At 36.2% G+C, this 26,876-nt stretch overlaps 1 protein-coding gene across 4 annotated transcripts in view; it reads right to left on the bottom strand.

Moving 5' to 3' along the window:
* The window catches only part of ADGRL4 (adhesion G protein-coupled receptor L4), a 141,362-nt gene that overhangs the window by 32,598 nt on the left and 81,888 nt on the right, over positions 1 to 26,876 (bottom strand). For all 4 annotated transcript variants that reach the window (XM_027536793.1, XM_027536792.1, XM_027536791.1 and 1 more), the window contains 9 exons: positions 19,540 to 19,610; positions 18,570 to 18,749; positions 18,282 to 18,465; positions 16,821 to 16,937; positions 13,033 to 13,235; positions 6,202 to 6,375; positions 4,753 to 4,956; positions 1,767 to 1,987; positions 1,571 to 1,637 (listed from right to left, as the gene is read on the bottom strand). In XM_027536793.1, the coding sequence (XP_027392594.1) occupies positions 1,571 to 1,637; positions 1,767 to 1,987; positions 4,753 to 4,956; positions 6,202 to 6,375; positions 13,033 to 13,235; positions 16,821 to 16,937; positions 18,282 to 18,465; positions 18,570 to 18,749; positions 19,540 to 19,610 (1,421 nt within the window). The remainder of the gene's footprint in view (positions 1 to 1,570; positions 1,638 to 1,766; positions 1,988 to 4,752; positions 4,957 to 6,201; positions 6,376 to 13,032; positions 13,236 to 16,820; positions 16,938 to 18,281; positions 18,466 to 18,569; positions 18,750 to 19,539; positions 19,611 to 26,876) is intronic.

Raw genomic sequence — 26,876 nt, 5'->3', positions numbered from 1 at the left:
AAGGGGCCTGTATGACCCTCTAGTTAAATGGAATGATTAATATACAGAAACTGTATGGAAGACACATTGGTTCATTGATTTCAGACTAGGACAGTGTGACCCTGTTCATTTAGGTTTCTAGGAAAGTTTACAGGACTCATTTTTGGATATCCTTTCTAAAGTCCATCCATCTTACCATAAGAGAATCCAGTTATCTCTCCCGTTATAGCAGCAAGAGTAAAAAAATAATTTCAGGGAACACTTTCCATTTCTTACTTTAGAGAAGTATGTTTGTTATTTTTTCCTGTTTTCAGATAATTCCTAGCTCATACGTTCCTCTAAACTCTAAGGATCACTGATCCACAGAACTTTCACTTGTACAAAACAGTATCAGAGATGGTCCACTCTGGAGAGAAGGAATAAGTACAATAACAATATAGAGATAGGACCTATACACAGAATGCCCGTATCAGGGAAACACATGAAAATTCATGGATGGGACATATTCAACCTATATTCTCACATAGTTGAAAATTTTTCAATTCTAAATTAACTCTGAAGCTGTTTTAGCTGAAATCTTTCAAGTGTTTTCTTTTTCTATTGCTAGCCTCATTGTCAGAATTATAAACAATTTTTCTGCAATCTTTAGGAAATATAGTCTCTAAATGCACTTTCACTCATGCCATTAAACAATAAACCTTGATAAAAATCCTCTGCTTTGCATTTCAAGTCTTTTTCCATTTAGCAGCTTCCTCACAACCATAAAAGCACATGGGGAAAGACTGAGAGGAAAAAAATTCAAAAAGATATCTGACTTATGGTCAAAACATATGGGACAAAGTTGTCCAAAATATTGTCACAACTCCTCCATTAACAATTCATTCTACTGTAGAGCAGTCAGACCTCCCAGATTCCCTGACAGACTATTATATTCAGAATGGCTTTGAAAACTTACGGCACTTAGACATGCTCTGGAGACATATAAAAATGTCTTTATTTAGAATGGAACATATAACAGCTGCCAAATTTGTAGGTTTGAAACCACTTCCAATAAGAATTAAAAGGCCCTCTTCCCAACTGAAATAGGGCTATCAATATATGACTTGTCTGCTCATGGGAAATAGTGGGTTCTTGTCTCTGATGTTGCAATTTAGTTTGAAATCACTTTCGTGATGACAGGGTACATAAGGATGATAAAACTATAAAGATGACAGTCTAATCTTCAAAGATCACTGATCATTGATAAAAGATTAAATAACGTAAACATCTGAAATGCCAGATTATCAGCTGGTTGGCACACTCTCAGTACTGAAGTATGCTGAGATACTACTGATAAGTGAAAAATGCTTTTCTTACAAGTAATGCAAAAATACATCCTCCCAAGAGGTGCAAGTGAACTGTAATAGCTTTGAGTTTAAGATGTATATTTTTTCTTATTAGTGAAGCAATGTTTATAGTGTTAATAAATGATTTATAGTAAAGTGCGCAAAATAAATTTTCCTCTCAAAGTAAAGACTGATTGCTGAGAATTTTAAGCACTTTTAAATCAACACTTTTCCGAATTCTAACCGCAATTTTAAAATATACTTACAAGAATGATTAGACAGGCTGGTCCTATAAAACTCCAGATAAAGTTGTTTTCTGTGCTAAGCCAACATCTGAAAAGTAAATAATAGATAAAATCTATACTTATGTTTGTATGTACTTCGACAAAGCAAGAGTTTCAGTGATATACACAGCTTATTCAGAATTGCATATCAAATATTTATGAGAACATCTTAACTTACACTTTGGTGGTGCCATAATATCTGTATCCTAATGATGCTGAAAATCCAACTACCACAGCTGGGCTGAGATAGCCAAAAATATAAAAATTCTTGTGCAAAAATCCTTTGTTATAGATGACTCCTACAACAATGAGATAGAGGTGGATGCCTTCAATGCACATCCATGCAAAGGCAGCTAAAAAGAAGTAGTGCAGCAGCCCGGCAACGATGGAACAGAAGAGCTAGACAACACAGAAAGAATGAAACCATAAGCAATGCTTATTTTAACATTATTGTAACATAAAATGTTGACTTTCTCTATAAATTATACTATTTTATATAATGCTTGATCACAGTAAAATATCCTTATCAGATGTCAAGCTTTTTAATTGTACCACTTCCACCTGATTTAAAAGAACTGTGCTTCACCAAAGTGCAACACTCATCAGTCCTGTAACAGAATTAAGTTGCTAGTCTTGTCTAGAGATTTATATGTTTTATACACTTATGTGATAAACTGTGGATTGGTCACATGCAACCATGATTATCTCAGTGACTATGCTGTGATTTGAGCTGATTTCTGTTTTGGAGATGTCTTTATTTTAATTGTGCTCAAAGAATGAAAATTAATGCTAACACAATGTTAAACAAAATATAATAAATAAGAGAGAGTACTGAATTTATAAAACAAATGAATAAATGATGATATATTTTACAAAAATACCCATTATATATTCACTTTAAGTTACAAGATTAACAGGTACGTTTGAGATGGATTTCAGTAAAATGTTATCTATTAGTACTGACTTCATACTTAGAACTAGAGTTAGAAATGAAGAAATAAGAAATAACAAATGAAGCAGTTATACATTTCTGTATTAACAGAACTAACACAGTTGGGCTTCCCTGGTGGCTCTGATGGTAAAGAATCTGCCCATAATGTGGAAGACCCAGGTTTGATGCCTGGGTCAGGAAGATCCCTTGGAGAAGTAAATGGCAACCCACTCCAGTATTCTTGCCTGGAGTATTCCATGAACAGAGGAGCCTGGTGGGCTACAGTTTATGGGCTCACAAAGAGTCTCACATGACTGAGTGACTAACACACACACACACAACCCAATTACCGGTGAGATAACATAATAATATTTAAATACTTACTACACTTAATAGAGTATAAGTCAACCATAAAGAGATTACCTACTAAAATATATTTTAGAGCACTATATAAGGTTGGAGGTGATGATTAAAATCTGGGAACCACTTTAGTGAAGAAGTGAAATTTGAAATATGGCTCGAAAATGGGGAGAATTTGACAGGTGAAACATAGAATTGAAAAGAAAGACTGAAAAAAATAGTTTTGTGATGAGGATAATGATGGGATGAAGACAGGGGAATTATGCATTGGAGGATAGTGGGGATACACAAAAATGAATGATGTTATAAATACCATTGAAAAACAAAAACAGATATGGAGTTTACAATTTAGCATATATTATATTAAATAGGTGCTTTGTGGCATCTACTTCAGAAGAGAACATTGATAACTGATGGTTACCCTCACTACTTGGAAGATCACTAAAAAGAATGGAAATATGGAGGCAACTGAAGGTTCTGTGGTCATGTTGATGTATTTCTCTGGTCTCCAGCTGCAGAGTGGGCTGCAGCAGCTGCACAGGAAAGCCACTGATGTGCCCAGGATTTCTGATGGCTGTTGTTGTTATTCACTCGCTAAGTCATGTCAGACTTGGTGAGACCCCCAAGGACTGCAGCATGTCAGGCTTCCCTTTCCTTTATTATCTCCCAGAGTTTGCTCAAATCCATATCCATTGAGTTGGTGATGCCATCCAAGCATCTCATCCTCTGCTGCCCCCTTCTCCTTTTGCCTTCAATCTTTCCCAGCATCAGAGTCTCTTACAATGAGTTGGCTCTTCCCATCAGGTGGCCCAAGTATTGGGGCTTCACCTTCTGCATCGGTCCTTTCAATGAATATTCAGGGTTGATTTCCTTTAGGACTGACCGCTGATAGCCATTAACTGAGCACAGCAAGACATTACTCTTCTTGAGAGACTTGCCATGTGACTTTGGTTGAGGGTCTTCTGAAAGGACTACTTCACAGGCAAGCTGAGCTTTCCTCAACTGCCCTGCTTTCTAAAGTGTTTCTGTGCATGGCAAATCACTTCAGTTGTGTCCAACTATTTGCGACCTCATGGATTGTAATCCATCAGATTCCTCTGTGAGGGATTCTCCAGGCAAGAATACTGGAGTGGGTTTCCACACCATCTCCTCCAGGGGATCTTTCTGACCCAGGGATGGACCTTGCATCTCTCACATCTCCTGCATTGTCAGGTGGGTTCTTTACCACTAGCACCACCTGGGAAGCCCAAGGTGCTTCTACTTCTACCACTAGTCCTTTCTTCCTTCTTTCCTTCTTCACTCAGGCTCAGACCTGCATCTCGGCCTGATGGCTCTCCATGTCTTTATCTTCCCATCTGCTCTCAGAGTCATTTCACCTAATAAAGTTATTGCTTGTTTTATCTCACCTCAGGTCAGTCTAAATCAATATGGGAGATATTTGACAAGGCTCTAGATCACTAATGGTGGAAAATGGTTATTACAAAAGTGCAGTTACTAGGCTGAGCTAATTTATCAAATTTCAACCTATGAATTCTAACCTCTTTTGTGTTCTGTCCCTGTCATACGATAAACATTTGTTTTCTAGTATCTTTCTCCCCTCTACTTTTGTTTAATGGCCATGTAGAAACAAACCAAACCAAAACAAAACAAGGTTATTTCTTTTTACAGTTCATCATGAGGGCCACCGTGGTTAATGGAACTAAATCAACAAGTTGCTAATATATGTTAGCATTTCAAACTTAGAAAAGCTTTAAGAACAAAGTATATAGTGTGTTTGCTCCACCAAGCCCTTAATTCCAATTCATGTTTCTATTACATATATATTTAGGAAAGTAAAAATTTAGAAAGCAGAGAGTAAGAGAGATCTACATACCTTATTGGTATTTGTATTTATCCCAACAAGAAAAACAAGTTCAGCAAGGAACAGGCTACAGCAGAGATTTTTGTGAATTGTTGTCCTCGTGCTTTGAATTTCACTGAAGAACCAGAAGGTAAAAATGCATAGGGCAAGGCAAATCAGTGAAATAATTATTCCTAGCTGAGTGATCCTTGTAAGAATATTATAATCTTTAATACCCTAAGGGAAAATAATAATACAGCTGTTAAGAGACTTAACTCAGTAGCTTGTCAAAGGAACTGCAACATATAATGAACTTTCTTTTTCGGTGAAACATTAATCAAACTGTTCCTAAAATGTAAAAATACAAATGTGCATTTAGATGAGAAAACTTTGTACTTCTGAATATGCTTAATATTCACAGAAATCTGATATAAATCACATAGCACTTTAACAGTTCTATAATTAGTGATTTTTTTTCTAAGCATAGTGTATATTAGTATATGGTTTAACAATGTTATCACCATCGGTTTCTTGATATTAGCAAGGCAATTCATTATTGTAATGTGAAAATGGTTAATTAAAGCAGATTTATCAGTGACAAGAATAAGTCTTATTTCTATGCAGTAATTCATTTAAACACATTAAATGAAGGTATCATAAATGCTGCAAAAATAGAATAACAAAATAGTATAGGTGAGAGACTTTGAAATGGGAAAGTTTGGTTTCACTCTAACCAGATGGTTTTATATACATAACAGAGGCACCTTAGTTTATTTAACATTCAGAAAAAAATCACCTTTCATTCAGAAAAAAAAAAAAATTTTATCACTGACATTACGGTTAGGCAGATTTATTTAGTCACAATAAGAATTTGATGAATTCTAAGTTTTGTATAGAAATGAGACTGCAATCTAAAGATTACAAAATAAAAAAATTATACAATGTAAAAGCAAGATATTATGATGTAAAATACATAATCTGAAGCTTTTTACTTTAGTGAGATTTTTCATGTCTAAAATTCTGTGGCATTCTACATTATTAAAAAATTGTATTTGTTACAGATATGCTAATAACACTTACTGACCAGGTATCAGAGATTTAAATGAATCTGTCATCAGTAAAAATAAACTTTCAATACAAAGGGAAAAGCCCTTAAAGTTCATGATCCTTTAAAATGTACAAATGGTTCCTAAAAGCAGCATTAAAAACTAAAGTCTGAATAGAAATCTGATATATAACCTACTAGCTATTATAAACTGGTAAGTCTTACACTAAAAACAATCAAAGATTTAAACTATATGTCATAGAACGCAGGTAAGAAAAGAGAGACTAAAAAAGGTAATGTTGAGATCATATCAATAAATTAAATATGCTATTTACATCCAAAGAACATATAATAATTAATTATTGTCTTGAACAACGTGAAAAACAAGAAAAAAAGCAAAGCCAGATTTAGAAATATGAAGTGGGAAATTGCCTTACAATAGAAGAACCAGAAGACATCAAAATTGCAAAATGTGTCAGATGGTTACAGTGGCACGAGGTGTGGGTATCATTCGAGTGTGTCAGCTCACAGCCCTCTGAAGACCAGCTGCCATTCATGGTGTCAGGTAAGTAGTTCCAGAATGCACACTGACTCTTCCATTTCTCTGTGGTCTGAAAAAGAGACATTTCACTGATGAGAAAAGAGTCACACATATGATATCATTTCAGTTATATTTAAAATACTATTTTGCATAACAATATAATTAAAACCACGCCTAAAAGGTAAAGCATAAAATCAACACTAATAAGAGAGTGCTGCTGTTGTGTGAAAGAACTGAAGTTTTTCCTACGACCATGCTATATTTGATCACTTCTGTTTCATGTAGTTGTGAGAATTATTATCAACTGAGATCACGTAGGGGCTTCCCAGGGGGCTCAGTGATAAAGAATCTGCTTGCTAATGCAGGAAATGCAGGAGACCAGGGTTGGACTCCCGAGTCAGGAAGATCCCCGGGAGGAGGAAATGGCAACCTATTCCAGTGTTCTTGCCTGGAAAGTTCGATGGACTGAGGAGCCCGAAGGGCTAGAGGCCATGGGGTGGCCAAGAGTCAGACACGACTGAGCACTATCATGTATCTTATCTAGAATGGGGCATGACATATCTTTATTATCTTCAACAAATATTTATTGAGTATGCACTAGCTGTTAGTCATTGATCCAGGTGCTAAAAATAAAACACTGAACAAAACAGAAAAAGTGTTTGTATTGCTGACTTTATATTCTAATGAGAAGATGAGAAATTATTAAAAACGCCAGGGAAATGAGAGCAGGATTAATCTTGAGGAGGCTTCTCACAGGAAAAGATGTTTAAGAAAATACTTCAATTAAGTGACACTGTGAGCCCTAAAGACTTGGGAACAGAGGGTTCTGACAGCTGGAATGGAAAACAGAAAAGCTCTGAAGTGAGACTCAACGAACGTTTTCCAGATATATCTAGAAGCCAATGCAGTTCCAGTAATGAATGAGGTAAAGTGTGGTGAGTGTAAGATCATAGATCACAGGGGCTGATCAAATAGATTACAGGATGATTGTTCAATACGTAGCAGAGTTCTCCTTATCATATATTAACTAATCACAATACAATACCTAATGCACTTTAAGTTTTAATAAGTTATTCATAAAATGCTATATATCTATGCTAGTTTATCTTTTAGAAATAAAACTATTTACAATTATATAACAATTTACAGTTAACCACGTGCTTTCTCACCCACTTTGTTTAATCTGATCCTCCAAAGAGCCTTGTGAAGAGGGTATTGTATTAAGAGACTAAGATATGTCAAAACTGTATTTAAGACCTGGTGGCTCGGGGGTAAAGAATCCACCTGCCAAGCAGGAGATGTGGGTTCAATTTCTGAGTTTGGAAGATCCCCTGCAGAAGGAAAGGGCAACCTACTGCAGTATACTTGCCTGGGAAATCCCATGGACAGAGGAGCTTGGCAGACTATAGTCCATGGGGTTGCAAAAGAGTTGGACACGACTCAGTGACTAAACAACAATAACAAATCATTGATAAGTGGAGTAAAGCAGAATCAAACATAAATCTTCAGATTAAATATTTATTAAAGAAAATATTGCTGGTGGTTTAGTCACTATTCCGCGTCCAAATCTTGCGATCCCATAGACTGAATCCCACCAGGCTCCTTTGTCCTTGGGATTCTCCAGGCAAGAACACTGGAGTGGGTGGCCATTCCTTTCTCCAGAGGATCTTCCTGACCCAGGGATCAAATCCAGGTCTCCCCATCACAGGCAGATTCTTTACTGAGTCAGTAGGGAAGCCCATATGTACACTACCTTGCATAAAATTATATTGGCTTCTCTGGTGGCTCAATCAGTAAGGAATATGCCTGCAATGCAGGAGACCCAGGTTTGATCCCTGGGTCAGGAAGAACCCCTGGGGAAGGAAATGGCAACCCCTCAGTATTCTTGCCTGAGAAATCCCACAGAGGGAGGAGCCTGGCCAGCTACAGTCAGGGTCATGAGTTGGACACAATTTAGTGACTAAACCAAACTACCAACACATAGGCAAGGCAGAGAAACCAGAGATCAAATTGTCAACATCTGTTAGGTCACATAAAAAGCAAGAGAATTCCAGAAAAAACATCTACTTCTGATTCATTGACTAAAGGTTTGACTTTGTGGATCACAACAAACTGTTCAATTCAGTTCAGTTCAGTTCACTTCAGTTGATCAGTCATGTCTGACTCTTTGTGACCCCATGAACCGCAGCACGTCAGGCCTCCCTGTCCATCACCAACTCCCAGAGTCCACCCAAACCCATGTCCATTGAGTTGGTGATGCCATCCAACCATCTCATCCTCTGTTGTCCCTTTCTCCTCCTGCCGTCAATCTTTGCCAGCATCAGGGTCTTTTCAAATGAGTCAGCTCTCTGCACCAGGTGGCCAAAGTATTGGAGTTTCAGCTTCAACATCAGTCCTTCCAATGAATACCCAAGACTGATCTCCTTTAGGATGGACTGGTTGGATCTCCTTGCAGTCCAAGGGACTCTCAAGAGTCTTCTTCAATACCACAGTTCAAAAGCATCAATTCTTTGGCACTCAGCTTTCTTTATAGTCCAACTCTCACATCCATACATGACCACTGGAAAAACCATAGCCTTGACTAGATGGACCTTTGTTGGCAAAGTCATGTCTCTACTTTTTAATATGCTATCTAGGTTGGTCATAACTTTCCTTCCAAGGAGTAAGCATCTTTTAATTTCATGGCTGCAGTCACCATCTGCAGTGATTTTGGAGCCCAGAAAAATAAAGTCAGCCACTATTTCCACTGTTTCCCCATCTATTTGCCATGAAGTGATGAGACCGGATGCCATGATCTTAGTTTTCTGAATGCTGAGCTTTAAGCCAACTTTTTCACTCTCCTCTTTCACTTTCATCAAGAGGCTCTTTAGTTCTTCTTCACTTTCTGCCATAAGGGTGGTATCATCTGCATATCTGAGATAATTGATATTTCTCCTGGCAATCTTGATTCTAGTTTGTGCTTCCTCCAGCCCAGCATTTCTCATGATATACTCTGCATATAAGTTAAATAAGCTGGGTGATAATATACAGCCTTGACGTACTCCTTTTCCTATTTGGAACCAGTCTGTTGTTCCATGTCCAGTTCTAACTGTTGCTTCCTGACCTGCATACAGATATCTCAGGAGGCAGATCAGGTGGTCTGGTATTTCCATCTCTTTCAGAATTTTCCACAGTTTATTGTGATCCACACTGTCAAGGCTTTGGCATAGTCAATAAAGCAGAAATAGATGTTTTTCTGGAATTCTCTTGTTTTTTTGACGATCCAGCAGATATTGGCAATTTGATCTCTGGTTCCTCTGCCTTTTCTAAAACCAGCTTGAATGTTGGGAAGTTCACGGTTCACATATTGCTGAAGCCTGGCTTGGAGAATTTTAAGCATCACTTTATTAGCGTGTGAGATGAGTGCAACTGTGCGACAGTTTGAGCATTCTTTGGTATTGCCTTTCTTTGGAACTGGAATGAAAACTGACCATTTCCAGTCCTGTGGCCACTGCTGAGTTTTCCAAATTTGCTGGCATATTCAGTGTAGTATTTTCACAACATCATCTTTCCGGATTTGAAATAGCTCAACTGGAATTCCATCACCTCCACTAGCTTTGTTCATAGTGATGCTTCCTAAGGCTGTGGAAAATTCTTAAAGTGGTGGGAATATCAGACCACCTTACTTGCCTCCTGCAAAACCTGTTTGCAGGTTAAGAAGCAACAGCTGGAATCAGACATGGAACAATAGACTGGTTCCAAATTGGGAATGGAGTATGTCAAAGCTCGTATACTGTCACTCTGCTTATTTAACTTATATGCAGAGTACATCATATGAAATGCTGGGCTGGACAAAGCACAAGCTGGAATTAAGATTTCTTGGAGAAATATCAATAACCTCCAATATGCAGATGACACCACCCTTATGGCAGAAAATGAAGAACAATTAAAGAGCCTCATGATGAAGGTGAAAGAGGAGAGTAAAAGAGCTGGCTTAAAACTCAACATTCAGAAAACTAAGATCAAGATATCTAGTCCCATCACTTCATGACAAATAGATGGGGAAACAATGGAAATAGTGAGAGATTTTATTTTTTTTGGCTCCAAAATCACTGCAGATGGTTTTTGCAGCCATGAAATTAAAAGACGCTTGCCCCTTAGAAGAAAAGCTATGACCAACCTAGACAGCGTATTAAAAAGCAGAGACATTACTTTGCCGACAAAGCTATGGTTTTTCCAGTAGTCATGTATGGATGTGAGAGCTGGACTATAAAGAAAGCTCAGTGCCAAAGAATTGATGCTTTTGAACTGTGGTGTTGGAGAAGACTCTTGAGGGTCTCTTGGACAGCAAGGAGATCAAACCAGTCACTCCTAAAAGAAATAAACTCTGAATATTCATTGAAAGGACTGATACTGAAACTGAAGCGCCAGTACTTTGGCCACCTGATGTGAAGAACTGACCTATTAGAAAAGACCCTCACGCTGGGAAAGATTGAAGGCAGGCGAAGAAGGGGACGACAGAGGATGAGATGGCATCACCGACTCAATGGATATAAGTTTGAGCAAGCTCTGGGAGACAGTGAAGGACTGGGAAGCCTGTCATGATGCAGTCCATGGGGTTGCAAAGAGTCAGACATGACTGAGTAACTGAAGAATAACAACAAATATGTAAAACAGCTAGTGGGAAACTGCTGTACAGCACAGGGAGCTCAGCTGAAGGCTTTGGATGGCCTAGATGGGTAGGATGGGGGGTGGGGTGGAAGGGAGGTTCAAGAGGGAGGGAAATTTATACATATATAGCTGATTCTCTTTATTATACAGAAGAAACTAATACAATATTGTAAAGCAATTACACCCCAATTAAAATAACATAGAAAAACCATGAGACCACGTAAAAGAACAATGTATTTTTTTCTAGGATCAAAAGGTCATTTGCATTTAGTATCTGAAAATATCTAAACTTATTTTCCATTCTTAAAACATTTCACTCCTTCTTTTTCCCTCAGCAGAATGCCTATCAATGTTTAGGTCTGAGCTACTAGTTATTTGGATTTTCCATACACTTTAGTTTCTCTCTACATCAGGCATCTTTCTTTACAGTGACAAATCTGGATTGTATGTAAGCATATATAGTGATCCCTTGATAGTCACAGGTGATTGATTCCAGGACTCCTGTGCATCCTGAAAACCACAGATGCTTGAGTGACTTCCAGAAAATAGGGTTTGCATCTAATTTATGCACATCTTCTCAGATATTTTAAATCATCTCTAGATTACTTATAATATACAATAAAATGTAAATGCTATGTAAATAATTGATGGCCTGCAATAAATTCAAGTTTTGCTTTTTGGAACTTTCTGGAATTTTTTCCCCTCAAATATTTTCCATCTGTGTTTGGTTGAATTCATGGATGTGGAACCTGTGGATATGGAAGGTTGACTATATGTTCTTTGAGTCCCCTGTTTCTCATAAACATGCAAATACAATTTTCAATTTGCATGACAACCTTGCCCAGCTTCAAGGTTCTCTAAATGGAGCTTCTGAGGCACTTTAATCATGTACTGGGACTGAAATTCAATTGAAAGCCCAAGAAACCATCAACGGTATGCAGCAAACCATATGATTTCCTGTTTTCCCGTTCACTTTTAGGTCTATAGAAAACCTAAATGCTTGGTTATTTCTAATCATATTTTTTTCATTATATGGTTTTAATTATATATGGATTTGAAAAAAGATTTAGAATAACAATAAAATAGTAAAGTGAAAAAAAAAAGAGTAAAGTGGTCTCAGATACTTTCTTTAGGAAAAAACATTATAAACTTCTCTATGATTTCACTGTAATCAGCACCCAAATCCCTCGAAATATTGTTTTATATGACAATTATTAACCAAACATTTCCCTCATTACAAAAGTAATATTTGTCTCTTTGATATGTTTTTATAACTTATTCCTTAAAGGTACAGAGATTTCCAAAATGAAAAATGTACTTTTAAAACTAAAATGTAGTTTAATTTCAGAGATCAAATACCTAAAATTCTTTGGTATTCATTAGAAAGTATAAAAAGCACTGAAAGTACCAAGCTATTTATTTTTAGCTACACATTTTTTTGATTTAGCTCATTTTATTTGTTTTAATATTTTTGGCTGTGATGGATCTTCAGTGCTGTGTGGGCTTTCTCTACTTTCAGCAAGCAGGGGCTATGCTTTAGCTGCCTTGTGTGGGCTTCTCTTTGCAGTGGCTTCTCTAGTTGCAGAGCATGCGCTCTAGGATGTGGGCTTCAGTAGTTCGGAGCATGTGGGCTCAACAGTTGCGGTTCCTGGGCTCTAGAGCACAGCCTCAATAGTTGAGGTGCATGTGCTTAGGTGCTCTGTGGCATGCAGGGTCTTCCCAGACCAGGGATTGAACCCTTGTCTCCTGTATTGGCAGGCAAATTCCGAGCCACTGGGGAAGCCCCCAAAATATTTTATAGAAAAATTAGCTGAAATCACTTTACTCTTTGACTTTGTTTTTTTTTTTTAATTTTATTTTATTTTTAAACTTTACATAATTGTATTAGTTTTGCCAAATATCAAAATGAATCTGGTTTCTCTTCAGATCGTATAAATCTTTCGCCTTTTACTCTTTGATTTTGAATTTGTAGGTTTAAACTCAAGAATTCACATATAATTAAAGTGACACAACAAAAAAACTCATTTCTTTGAATGTTTCACAATAATAATCAATAGTCACTGGAATTTCAACTTACCTTTATGTGACTTAATGTAAATGTTACTTTTTCAAGTTCGTATAATGTGGGTGGGTTTGAGCTAATTGAGAGTGAAATTACTGAAGAGATGACTCTTCCCTCTTCTTCAGCTTTATCATAACTTTGAGGTTCCAATAAGTTGTCAGATGATGAAAACAGAGGACCAATGCTCTTATAATATAAAAATGCAACTGCAACACTGCCTGTCAATCAAATAAAGGCATTCAGAAAAATTCTTAAAATAAACATAGAAGAGGCAGTTATACACATTCCCAGATACTGAAATGTGGGTCTTATTATATCTATGCTCACATCATCAAACAATATTAAAACAGGTTCTCTGACCTCTATGACTCTGATCATGGATTGTAGCATCTCCTTGGCACAAACTATAGTTAGGAGAAATTCTGTCCTAGATAAATTTACATCTAAGTGCTGAGTAAGAAGCAAGGTGTTAGGTATACTTACTTGAAAAATAAAATCTTGACTTACTACATTGCTGGACAAGTGTATGAATTAGAAAGATACTGGTAAAAAATTATTGTATAACAAAAATACATATTTCTTTATAGTGTTACGAAAGTTTATAACTGAAGAGTTGTGAGATGCCACTGAGTTCAGCCTCATGCCCACTGAAATGTTTCCTATTTAAATTGATGACATACGCAGTCTCAGGGTAGGGAATTTATTGGCTTTCAAGGCAGCCATTTATCTGCACCCTCAGACTCCCCAGATGTAGCACATAACCCAATACTAGGAATGTTACCAGATCAGTCCATACTATCTCATGACTATTTTTTCCTTAGCCTGGACTCTGCACCTACTTTAGTGGATCTCAAATTGCCTCTGTTTTTGTAGAAGTTCATTATCACTGATATTAATTGTGTGAACAACTCAACATCAGCATCTATTGTCTTTTAAAATTCCCATCTTCACTTACGTCATGTAACTTCTCTGCTGTATAGAATAATAGTAAATTGAGGAATTTATATTCAGAATTTATTTATTTAGAATTAGAAGTTCTGGTTTTAGTCATTGCTTACACTTGTCTGTCCCTGGGTAAACATGAACATTCTCATGTAAAACATCATGAGTGAATAGTGATACTCCCCCTGGCTATCTACTTGGATAAGGTGGAGACCATGTACTGTCACTATATGAGAGAGCTGTCTGTAAAATTTAAGATGCTATATTAAGATGATTATTGCTATACTTAATAACTGGAAACATTATATGCTTGCTTCGATGCTTGAACAACTTAGGAATAACTCTACCATATTCATTTGTTTCCTCAAATTTGTGACACCAGTAAATAATCTGAAAAGCACAAAATAATCACAATCATTAATACAAATGTGACAATGTCATCAAAAACAAAGGATTGTGATACAAAGCTGGAACTCTCCACATCACAATTTAATACATTTATTAGTAAATAGTATTCTTTGGATATCATTATGTGAGCTAGAAGTTGCAAAAATATATCAATATGCTTTCTATCTCAGTCTAGAAAGGTACCAAAGACACCGCTAAGAGTCTTGCTGATATTCAGATACGTTACATATTTTCCTAAACTGTCAGCTCAGAGAAATATTAGTATACCATGTTTGATCTAGTGAAATTATGATGGCTCTAGGAGATTGGCAGCTAACCCAGCATTTGCTATGGACAGACCTGGGTCAGAAGCAGAACCTGGAAACCTCTTAGGTGAACCTGACTTAGTCCAGTTGATGAACAAATTCATACAAAAGCAACTTCTCAGAGGTCGTAGGAGGGGATGGTTCAAAATCAAATGAAGCAGCATAAAGATAACATGGATTTAAAACTATGAATCACTCCTATCTTTTTTAAAGGAAACTATTTTTTAACATCAATTTTGAGTAAAAGAAGATGCATACCACATGGAATGGTTCAAAATACCTTTTTAATTTTTTTCTGAATATAGTTTCAATATTTGTTCATTTTTATCATTTGGAACCTATTTTAAATTTCTCACTAATTCTAGGCCTGATCTGGCTTTTAATTTTCGTATCAGTTCAGTATCTATTTTTGTAAACTAGTTCATTCATTAATGACACCAAAATTCAGTACATAAAAAATATTAAAAATCCATCTGTGCCTCCTGTATTTTCCTACTGATGACATTATGCAGCTTTTAACTAATACGTGTTTTCATTAACAGATTTTGTCAATAAACGAATAATTGCATGTAGACATCATTGAATGGGTTTGATCAGTTTGTTACACTTGTCCTTCTTTTAAAGATTCAACCTTGAGGAAAACAAATTTTCTTCTTCTGCATTCTTGAGAGCCAGTATTACTGTTCCTTTCAAATGTCAGAGTTTGCATGCATGATTATGAAATATAACAAACCTACTGTACACTCAGACAGGATCTCTTTGAGATATTAATTCCATGACAATTTTATCATCTGTCACTATGATAAGTATTCTCAATGTCTTTATTCTCAGTTTCTAAATCCTACTCAAATTGTCTTTGAAAATACAACAGTTTAACACATTCTTTGGATTTGCTCCTAAATATTATGTGTGTGCTTGGTTAATTAGAATATGATATAATGGGGTAAGAACCATGGGTCCAATGGCAGTATGGCTTAGTTATTTTTGCTTTTTTATGGCCATCTGTTCCCTACTTTTGAATAAAAAATGACAAGAAAAAAATTGAGAGGATAATATCAATGGATTAGAAACACATTTCCCATTAGTGCTGTAAAAATTTTTTTAAAAAGATATTTTTTCTGAGAATGAAAGCACAAACTGCTTTTTAACAATAAAGACAATGTATTTTTTTAAATAAAATGATGTCTATAAAGTGACATATGTGTATTATTACATATATTTTCCATTTTATGTATGATCACCTATACTTGCTTTGAGAAAATATTATAATCATGCTTTCTTTAGGTAATATATTTTGACCTATATGAAAACAACAATATTTCTATTATCAGCAGGGTTGTTACTTTTTTTTTTTTCCTAAGTGCATTGCACTGAGGACAGATAAATGGTTAAACTAGAATAGCAGCTGCTAGCTTGTCTGTGGTTAGGTGACAAGGAAAACCTGTTCAGGGCTGATTTCTATGTTAACTCCTTCCCTTCAAGTTTTAGTTCTGTATTATCTGTTACATATATAGAGATAAATCCATTAACTTCTCGTGCTTTAGTTTTATTGTCCATAAAATGAGGATGTTAGTTAGATAATTATAAAGTCATCTGCTAGTACTAGCACTCTTGGGTCACATTTCTTAAGAAACCCTGCCTTTAGTGTAGTTGAAGAGTTACTGTACAAAGACTAAGAAATGAACAGAAGAGAAATTCAAGCTTAAACAATAACTTTCTACCTTTTTTGAAAACTATTTCTATTTGTCTTCCTCACACAATCCCAAATTCAGGCTCACAATGGGGAATATGAAGGATTTCTGAAGAAGAACTATTAAAAGGACTTTATTAAAATTATGGCATCCACTGACTGCTGCAAAATGAGGAATAAAACGACAGTTCCTTTGTATATTTCCACTGGGATCCTAACAGTGTTAGACAATTACAGATTTGGAGGGTCAAGGACAAGAAGAATCTAGATATGAGCTAAAATTCTCCCCAGGTATTTTTATCATAATAAAAATATCAAATACAAATATAGAATTTCTACGTATAAACATATTTTTCTATAGAAAACCACACATGTTATAAGCACATATGATACAAGCAAATCTATGGTATTTATTGCAAAACATTGAAATATTGTTTATAAGTTTGTCAAAGTCCTACCATTTGAATCATATGCAGTTTTTCTCTTTGGAAATATCTTTATATTATCTCCATCCATATTCATATGGGGATGAATATATTTTATGTGATGTGAATCAAAAAAGAAAGCTTTGAGAGCTGAAACAAAAATATGAAAATAATAAATTCTCTGACGTTAGTTTAATTAATATATTTAGTTAGAAAGAACTTGATCCATCATTATCATATTTCAACTCTTAATTACATCAGGTAGAATGAATGTATTCTGAACATGATGTCTAGACATTATAATGTGTATTTAAAAATTTAATTCAAGTTCATAGTTTTTTTATTACACTACAGCATTCATCATTTAATTCTATCTCTATTAATAAAAGAAAATATGTACACAAAGAAGCTATAAATCATAATTACTAAAGCAGACAAGAAATTATAATGTATTAGAGGATTATATCTACAACATAATTTATTATATACAGAGTGACTGAATTAAATTCTTGAGTGATAATTTCCTTACCTGTGCATAGTCACCTTTTTCATGAACGGATACAGAAATTTGTGAGTCACAATGCTTGTTATCTTAATTTTGAGTAACTGGTGAGTCCTGATGACATAAAGATTTTTGTATATCTACTACTGTACAGCAGGATAGTATCCAGAAAATATAATAGAGGTGTATGCGATGATTATTTCAGAAAGTGTACCTTGTTGCCTCAGAGCAACTTTACAGGCAAGCTCAGTTTGATCCAGATTCTTAAAAGTGTCAAGCATGAGATTTCATAAAGCAGGAAATATTCTAATTTGTTATGTTAATTGCTTTATATTACTGAAAGGCAAATGATTCCTAATGAGAAATTAAAATATACTACATTCATGACAAAGATATATGTCCAAAGGATTTCAATGTTAAAAATAAGAATCAGATTATTGCAGAAACAATAAAAATTATGCTTGTGAACTGGTGTTAGAAGTCAGGATGGCATTACCTTTAGGGGTCAGGAGTGGTTGGCAAGGGGGATGAGGGGTCTTCTGAGGTGTTATTATACAGATGTGTTCATTTTGTGAAAATTCATCAACTTATATTCATTTGATAAGTACATTTGTCTTTATATGGGTTATAATTCAATAAAAGTTTGACTTTAAATATATTACATCCAGAAAATCTATTTATACTATCACCGGTCAAGACAGATCCTGCCAAGTCATGAATACAAGTCAAGATAACAAGGAAGTAAGGTTCTCTGAGCATTTAAATGATAAACAGTTCAGAAATAGGAAAAGGTGAAAGTTGCAAGTAGGAGACAAATCTCATGCATTCATCCTTTTTATTCAAACTTCATTCATACCCACTCTTGTGATATGCTTCATCATTTATGTCTGTACTGCCAATTTAATTAACGGCAGTGTAGATACTTTTCATCTCTTTTGAGAATGGCTTCTTTGGAAAACACTATTGCCTTGAAATTGACCTTGACTTCTTACCTATATCACTTGAATTAGTATCAAACTGAGTGGTCTTTTGAAAGTTCTGAGATATCCTTAAGGTAGCCTGCTCAGCAGTATGTATCAGTTTTGTGAGATGAGTTATTCTCTGATTTGTAGATAACTTGTCCCAAACTGTAAATGTATCCTTTTGAACAAAATTATTCAGAGTTTTTACAAATTCCTGTTGAAAAAAAGTGTACCTTTTAAAAATGTTGGAATCTTACATTAATCACAGATGTAAGGAAACTTTTAAACTTATATTGAGTTAAAGCTCAACATACTTACAGTAAGAGTTGAATTAGAAGAGGTGTCCTTGGCTGAATTCGAGCTGTTCATATAACCCAATAATGGGGATGATTCAGCTAATACTTCTGTATATGCAATTATATCCATCGGTGAAAGATCTTTCAAAGAATTTCTATAGACTTCTCGTAGCAAAGCCACAGGTTCTTCTATGTGTCTAATCTGAACAAATATGAGTTCAGAAAAAGAAAACCAGCTTAAAGCACTATTGGGTCTTTACAAGAATACAGGTTACATGTTAAATATGTTTTTTTCACTCCTACACATAAGCTATCAGACTACAACTAAATCCCAACATGAAGCAATGAAACCTGAAAGTATTTATAAAGGATTAGCAAATAGCTTAAAAAGCACAGAAGTTACTTCAGAAAGGCAATGTACATTTGAATTTATCATTTTAAACTAGCTTTTAAAATGTATAATAAATTATGACTTAATTTGAATTAGGTTTTAGTAAACCAGAAATTTTTTTACATGATAAAATGGCAATTTGCTTTACCTGATTGCTAATGAGTCATGTTGAAACTCACTTCTAATCATAGGACAATAATTTCATGGACGTCTTACTCTTTGGAATAATATTGCTTTGGTGCACAAAATCTAATTGCATACAACTATGTCTCCTTAGAATGTGGATATGGCCTGTGATCAAAATGTGTTTTTACTATTTTACCCACCAAATTTCTTAACACGTTGTAATAACTTGCCAGTGTACAGAATAGTGAAAAAGTAACTTATATTAAATATATGTCTTCTTCAGTATTTTGGGGATTTTCAAATTAATTTTATCTGACACCCAAACAAAATACTTGGATCTTTATATGTAAATATTTTCAACTCTACATGAAGATCAACAGTTTGTTACTCTTAAAAAAAATGTGCCTTTGGAAAGATTATAACTGAAACTAAAATGTCAAAACAGAATAAAATTTAATTCAACTCTTTTACTCACTTTTGTTAAAGTTTTATTAATATTTTCAGCAACACAGGCATTATCTAAATGGCAGTCTGGATTCACAATTTCTGTAGAAAAAAATAGTTATGTATTAAGTTTCAAAAAATATTTTCCCTAAGATAATTATATTGATTCCAATGATTTTGCTCACTTATTTAGATATTAAGACACATTCTTAACATTTGAGTTTTATTTTTATTTATTCATGAAAGTTCATTTATTTAAAACATTTTTTATTATTATTTAAGTTTTACTCCTCATAAAAATTCACTTATTTTTATTTGTTAAAATGCAAACTATTTTATGGAAAATAGAAAATTATAGTTACTGAAAGGAAATAGGGTATATGGGGTCAGTGGTAAAGAACCCGCCTACCAGTGCAGGAGATGGGGTCTGATCCCTGGGTTGGGAAGAGCCCCTGGAGAAAGAAATGACAACTCACTCCAGTGTTTTTGCCTGGGAAACCCCATGGACAGAAGGAGCCTGGCAGTCTACAGTGCATGGAGTCACAAGAGTTGGACATGACTTAGTGACTAAACAACAATTACATAAAACATGTGATCTACATTTGCCATTAAATAAAACATCTTCCATTATTTCATTTTGTAGATAAAGGACTACTGGCACGTTTCTTGGAAGATGTAGCTCTTTGATACTTCAAAACTATGCAGTCATATTTTATATAGTGCTTTAAGATTTTGTTTTTTGATGTGGACCATTTTTAAAGTCTTTATTGAATTTGTTACTAGTGGCTCAGCTGGTAAAGAATCCACCTACAATGCGGGAGACCTGGGTTTGATCCCTGAGTTGGGAAGATCGCCTGGAGAAGTGAAAGGCTACCCACTTCAGTATTCTGGCCTGGAGAATTCCATAGACTATATAGTCCATGGGGTTGCAAAGAGTCGGACATGACTGAGTGACTTTCACTTTTTTGGCTGTGAGGCATGTGGGATCTTAGTTTCTCAACCAGGGATTGAACTTGCACCCCCCTGTATTGGAAGGTGAAGTCTTAACCACTGGACCACCAGAGAAGTCCCCATAGTGCTTTGATAACATATAAAATTAAATAGTATATTTATTTTGGCAATAAATGCTATCAATAGGTATAAACAGTGATTTCCTGTGGATGTCTGATAACCTTCCCTGCAGGAACAGTTATAGCCACCATTAATTTTTTTACACAGTTCATTTTCACCACAGGCAAATGATTCACTGTCCTCATCAATATCTGGAAATATTTGAAAAATAAAGATTTTAATCTAGTGCTCATATAGTTGCTACTTTGTTGATAATAGTATTACATACTGTTAGTAATTTCATATCAAATTACATAAGAAAGCAAGACAAGTGCCATCATCTGGAAAAGGACAGGGCAAACTTAGCTGCATATATTTTCAACTTTCTTTTGGTCAATCCATTTGGACAGTATATTGAAAATGTTATTCATAGACCAACACTTGAATTGCTTTCTGAACAGCAGGATTCATCAGCAAAATTATTAAGTCATAATTTCCATCATTGATGATGCAATGTTTATTCCTAATTAAATAATAATCTAATTTCAAAAACACATTTAGAAACAAACATTCTCTGTTTTCTAGTATTAAACTGATTGAACAACTCAGTTTAGAATAACCTGGAGGGCAAAAAAAAAAAAAAAGAGTAGCCCATTTTCTTTCCAAAGCTTCATTTTTCCATATGTGCATGCTAAGTTGTTTCAGTTCAGTTCAGTTGCTCAGTTGTGTCCAACTCTTTGCGACCCCATGAACCGTAGCATGCGAGGCCTCCCTGTCCGTCATCAAATCCCGGAGTCCACCTAAACCCTGTCCATCGAGTTGGTGATGCCGTTCAACCATCTCATACTCTGTCGTCCCCTTCTCCTCCTGCCCTCAATCTTTCGCAGTATCAGGGTCTTTTCCAGTGAGTCAGCTCTTTGCATCAGGTGGCCAAAGTATTGGAGTTTCAGCTTCAACATCAGTCCTTCCAATGAACACCCAGGATTGATCTCCTTTAGGATGGACTGGCTGGATCTCCTTGCAGTCCAAGGGACTCTCAAAGAGTCTTCTCCAACACCACAGTTCAAAAGCATCAAGTCTTCAGTGCTCAGCTTTCTTTATAGTCCAACTCTCACATCCATGCATGACCACTGGAAAAAACATAGCCTTGACTAGATGGACCTTTGTTGGCAAAGTAATGTGGTTTTTTAATATGCTGTCTACGTTGGTCATAACTTTCCTTCCAAGGAGTAAGCGTCTTTTAATTTCATGGCTGCAGTCACCATCTGCAGTGATTTTGGAGCCCAGAAAAATAAAGTCAACCACTGTTTCCCACTGTTTCCCCATCTGTTTGCCATGAAGTGATGGGACCAGATGCCATGATCTTAGTTTTCTGAATGTTGAACTTTAAGCCAACTTTTTTACTCTCCTCTTTCACTTTCATCAAGGGGCTCTTTAGTTCCTCTTCACTTTCTACCATAAGGGTGGTGTCATCATGCACATATGAGATTATTGATATTTCTCCCAGCAATCTTGATTCCAGCTTGTGCTTCATCCAGCCCAGCGTTTCTCATGATGTATACTGCATATAAGTTAAATAAGCAGGGTGATAATATACAGCCTTGACATACTCCTTTTCCTATTTGGAACCAGTCTGTTGTTCCATGTCCAGTTCTAACTGGTGCTTCCTGACTTGCATACAGGTTTCTCAAGAGGCAAGTCAGGTGGTCTGGTATTCCCATCTCTTCAGAATTTTCCACAGTTTATTGTGATCCACACAGTCAAAGGCTTTGGCATAGTCAGTAAAGCAGATATAGATGGTTTTCTTGAACTCTCTTGCTTTTTCAATGATCCAGTGGATGTTGGCAATTTGATCTCGGTTCCTCTGCCTTTTCTAAAACCAGCTTGAACATCTGGAAGTTCACAGTTCACATATTGCTGAAGCCTGGCTTGGAGAATTTTAAGCATTACTTTACTAGCATGTGAGATGAGTGCAATTGTGAGGTAGTTTGAGCATTCTTTGGCATTGCCTTTCTTTGGGATTGGAATTAAACTGACCTTTTCCAGTCCTGTGGCCACTGTTTAGCTTTCCAAATTTGCTGGCATATTGAGTGCAGCACTTTCACAGCATCATCTTTCAGGATTTGAAATAGCTCAACTGGAATTCCATCACCTCCACTAGCTTTGTTCATAGTGATGCTTCCTAAGGCCCCCTTGACTTCACATTACAGGATGTCTGGCTCTAGGTGAGTGATCACACCATCGTGATTATCTGGGTCGTGAAGCTCTTTTTTGTACAGTTCTTCTGTGTATTCTTGCCACCTCTTCTTAATATCTTCTGCTTCTGTTAAGTCCCTACCATTTCTGTCCTTTATTGAGCCCATCTTTGCATGAAATGTTGCCTTGGTATCTCTAATTTTCTTGAAGAGATCCCTAGTCTTTCTTATTCTATTATTTTCCTCTATTTCTTTGCATTGATCACTGAGGAAGGCTTTCTTATCTCTCCTTGCTATTCTTTGAAACTCTGTATTCAAATGGGTATATCTTTCCTTTTCTCCTTTGTTTTTCGCTTCTTTTCACAGATATTTGTAAGGCCTCCTCAGACAGCCATTTTGATTTTTTGCATTTCTTTTTCTTGGGGATGGTCTTGATTCCTGTCTCCTGTAGTGTCATGGACTTCCATCCATAGTTCATCATGCACTCTGTCTATCAGATCTAGTCCCTTAAATCTATTTTCACTTCCACTGTATAGTCATAAGGGATATGTGTCCAACTCTTTCCAACTCTATGGACTGTAGCCCTCCAGGCTCCTTGGTCCATGGGATTCTTCAGGCAAGAATGCTGGAGTGGGTTGCCATTTCATACTCCAGGAGATCTTCCCAACTTAGGGGCTGAACCCATATCTCTTATGCCTCCTGCATTGGCAAGGAGGCTTCTTTACCACTAGCATCATCTGGGACGCCCCTCATTTTTCTGTATAAGTTAACTGAAAAAATTAAGATGTAGCAGAATGTGTGATTCAGTGTCCTTAAAATCTTATTAAAACTTACAACTTTTGTTCAGGGTATATTTTGCCATCATTCTTGATACATAGTCATCATAGATAAAGTAACAAATTGTACAGAATTAAGTCTTAGATTTTCAGTATATATCAAAGCTACAATAAAAGTGATAGGTTATAAACTCACATAATTTATATTCTTAATTTAAAATTTTACATACTATAATGAAAAGTGAAATATATCTTAAAATTACAAAGACAGTATAAATACTCTGCCAGTAGGCAAAGATCCAATATGGAATGACTCCAAGGGACTGAATAGTCCAGATAATTACCTTAAATTAATGCAGAAATTTCTGTGCTCCTAAGTCTAGCTCTCCATGTTAGAGAATAAGTCTGTAATTCTGAATATATAATTTGATTTTTTAAAAACGAATAGAGTAGCACGATACTGTTTGCCTTTTTATAAAGGGAGAGTAATCAAGATACAATTAAAATGTCATCTCATTAGATATACAAAATGTAGCTGATCCAAATTTCTCATTTTAAAAATGCAAAAATGGTATAAACACCCTCCTCAACCCCCATTAAACCTCATACCACCAGGTAGTAAGTCTCATCTGTTCTTAAAGAAATTTCCATTTGCTAAATAGGTGATGGTACTGGATTTAAGAAGATGATTAGCGGGCCTGGAAAAGCAGTAGAAAACGCCTCATTCTTCTGCCAAGGCTATTTGGTCATGATCTGTCTGTGTGTGCTCATTCAGTCAGTCATGTCTTACTTTTGGCAGCCACATGGACTGTATCCCACCAAGCTTTTCTGTCCATGGAATATTCCAGACAAGAATACTGGAGTGGGTTGCCATTCCCTCCTCCAGGGGATCGTCCAGACCCAGGGATTGAACCCACATCTCCTGCATCTCCTGCTTTGGCAGGCAGATTCTTTACCACTGTGCCATCTGAAAAGCCCCCAGTCATGATCTGTATTACCCAGATATCCAGTCCTCTACTTTTAAAGGAATAAATGCTGCCCTAGCACCTTCTATCTCTTCCTGAATTTCTATACACATGTAATCATAAACTGTCACTTCACACACACACACACACACACACACACACACACGACAGAAATAAAGGAGGGGGTGACAGCTGTTGGCTCTTGAGAATCATTAGGGAAAACTTTCCAGTTTGGGCTGAAGTAAAGCTGCTAGTGGACAGCAGACTAGAATTAATATTTTTCATGAAATCCAGAAGTGAGAAAAAATAAAAGAAAGCAAAAGACTAGTCTTTTTTGGAGCAGTGTTGAATAAATTATTTGTGTAGCACCCAAATGAGGATAGTATCCCAATGAAGGTGTGAAGAGATCCATGAAGTATCATAAACAGAAAAATTCATTTCATGGGGAAGAAAGCTATGTTCTCCAAATACCCTTATTTCACATTTTCAGATGCCTTCTACGGTTAATTGGAAACGAAGTGTTGATTTCTCTCAATTTCAAAATCATTTAGAAAGGTGCAACTTTTCTTGGGAACTTTATCCAAATCCAATCTCTGAAAAACATACTGATTTTAACTTTGCAAATGCCATTTTAATCCTCCCTCATGCCTTTGGACGTAAGTTTACACAGTCTTGGGGTTCCCTGGTGGCTCAGACAGTATCATTGCTCTTGACAGTTTCAGCTTTCCCCTGTGTATTCTATACACCCTGTGGTCCTTATTTTGGGTTCTCTGCTATGGTTTCAGCTCTACCAGCACCCACTCAGCTGTTTGCTATCCCAGCATGTCAGCCTTGAACCAACTAAGGCATTTCAACTTCTGAATTCACCAAGTGACAGAATGTTAATCTTAAAAATAATGATTTTTAAGGGTCATACCCTTGGAGATGAATGTTTGAAATTAGGATTATGCAGATTTTATATTCTGACTCCAAATATTCTAGAAGAATATTAATCACCTTACCAAAGATATGTTTTTTAAACTTTTGTTACCCCATCAAAGACATGTTTTCTGAATTATATACTTTCCTTGTTTACATTATTGTTCCCCTAGCTTTTTACTAAAATGTAGATATTAAGTTTGCTATCCTTCTCACTCTGGGCCTCAGTAGTAGAACCTACTGAGTTTAACGTAGTGATGGAGTGTGTGACCACCACAACTGGCTGTGTGCCAGGATAGTCAAGGAGCTTCCACTATCCTTAGAATATTACTCTATACCTCCTTGCTACCTAGTAGTATGAAAAGATTCATAAAGTACTGAAAAAGTATCTCATGCTCAAATAGGATAAAACTGGCTTAGCCAAAATAAGTGTGACTGCCATTTTACATCACTGTCCACAATAATATCTCTTGCAATTTCTTGCAGGACCTAGGACCTGACAAAACCAGTATCTATCCTCCTTCCTACAGGTAAAAGTCCTGTGGAAGACCTTACTTCAAATCCTGATTCTAATTTTCATTAGCTCTATGACCCCGGGCAATACCATAAAATACCCTTATGGCTCACATGAAAAGATGCTCAACATTACTCATTATCAGAGAAATGCAAATCAAAACCACTATGAAGTACCATTTCACACCAGTCAGAATGGCTGCGATCCAAAAGTCCACAAGCAATAAATGCTGGAGAGGGTGTGGAGAAAAGGGAACCCTCTTACACTGTTGGTGGGAATGCAAACTAGTACAGCCACTATGGAGAACAGTGTGGAGATTCCTTAAAAAACTGGAAATAGAACTGCCTTATGATCCAGCAATCCCGCTGCTGGGCATACACACTGAGGAAACCAGAAGGGAAAGAGACACGTGTACCCCAGTGTTCATCGCAGCACTGTTTATAATAGCCAGGACATGGAAGCAACCTAGATGTTCATCAGCAGATGAATGGATAAGAAAGCAGTGGTACATATACACAATGGAGTATTACTCAGCCATTAAAAAGAATTCATTTGAATCAGTTCTAATGAGGTGGATGAAACTGGAGCCTATTACACAGAGTGAAGTAAGCCAGAAAGAAAAACACCAATACAGTATACTAATGCATATATATGGAATTTAGAAAGATGGTAACAATAACCCTGCATATGAGACAGCAAAAGAGACACTGATGTATAGAACAGTCTTATGGACTCTGTGGGAGAGGGAGAGGGTGGGAAGATTTGGGAGAATGGCATTGAAACATGTATAATATCATGTATGAAACGAGTTGCCAGTCCAGGTTTGATGCACAATACTGGATGCTTGGGGCTGGTGCACTGGGATGACCCAGAGGGATGGTATGGGGAGGGAGGAAGGTTCAGGATGGGGAACACAGGTATACCTGTGGCGGATTCATTTCGATATTTGG

Source organism: Bos indicus x Bos taurus, chromosome 3 (assembly GCF_003369695.1).
Source record: "Bos indicus x Bos taurus breed Angus x Brahman F1 hybrid chromosome 3, Bos_hybrid_MaternalHap_v2.0, whole genome shotgun sequence".
NCBI classification, from domain to species: Eukaryota; Metazoa; Chordata; class Mammalia; order Artiodactyla; family Bovidae; genus Bos; species Bos indicus x Bos taurus.
Note: the sequence above shows the minus strand (reverse complement) of the source record. Positions and strands in the feature narration are given on the sequence as shown.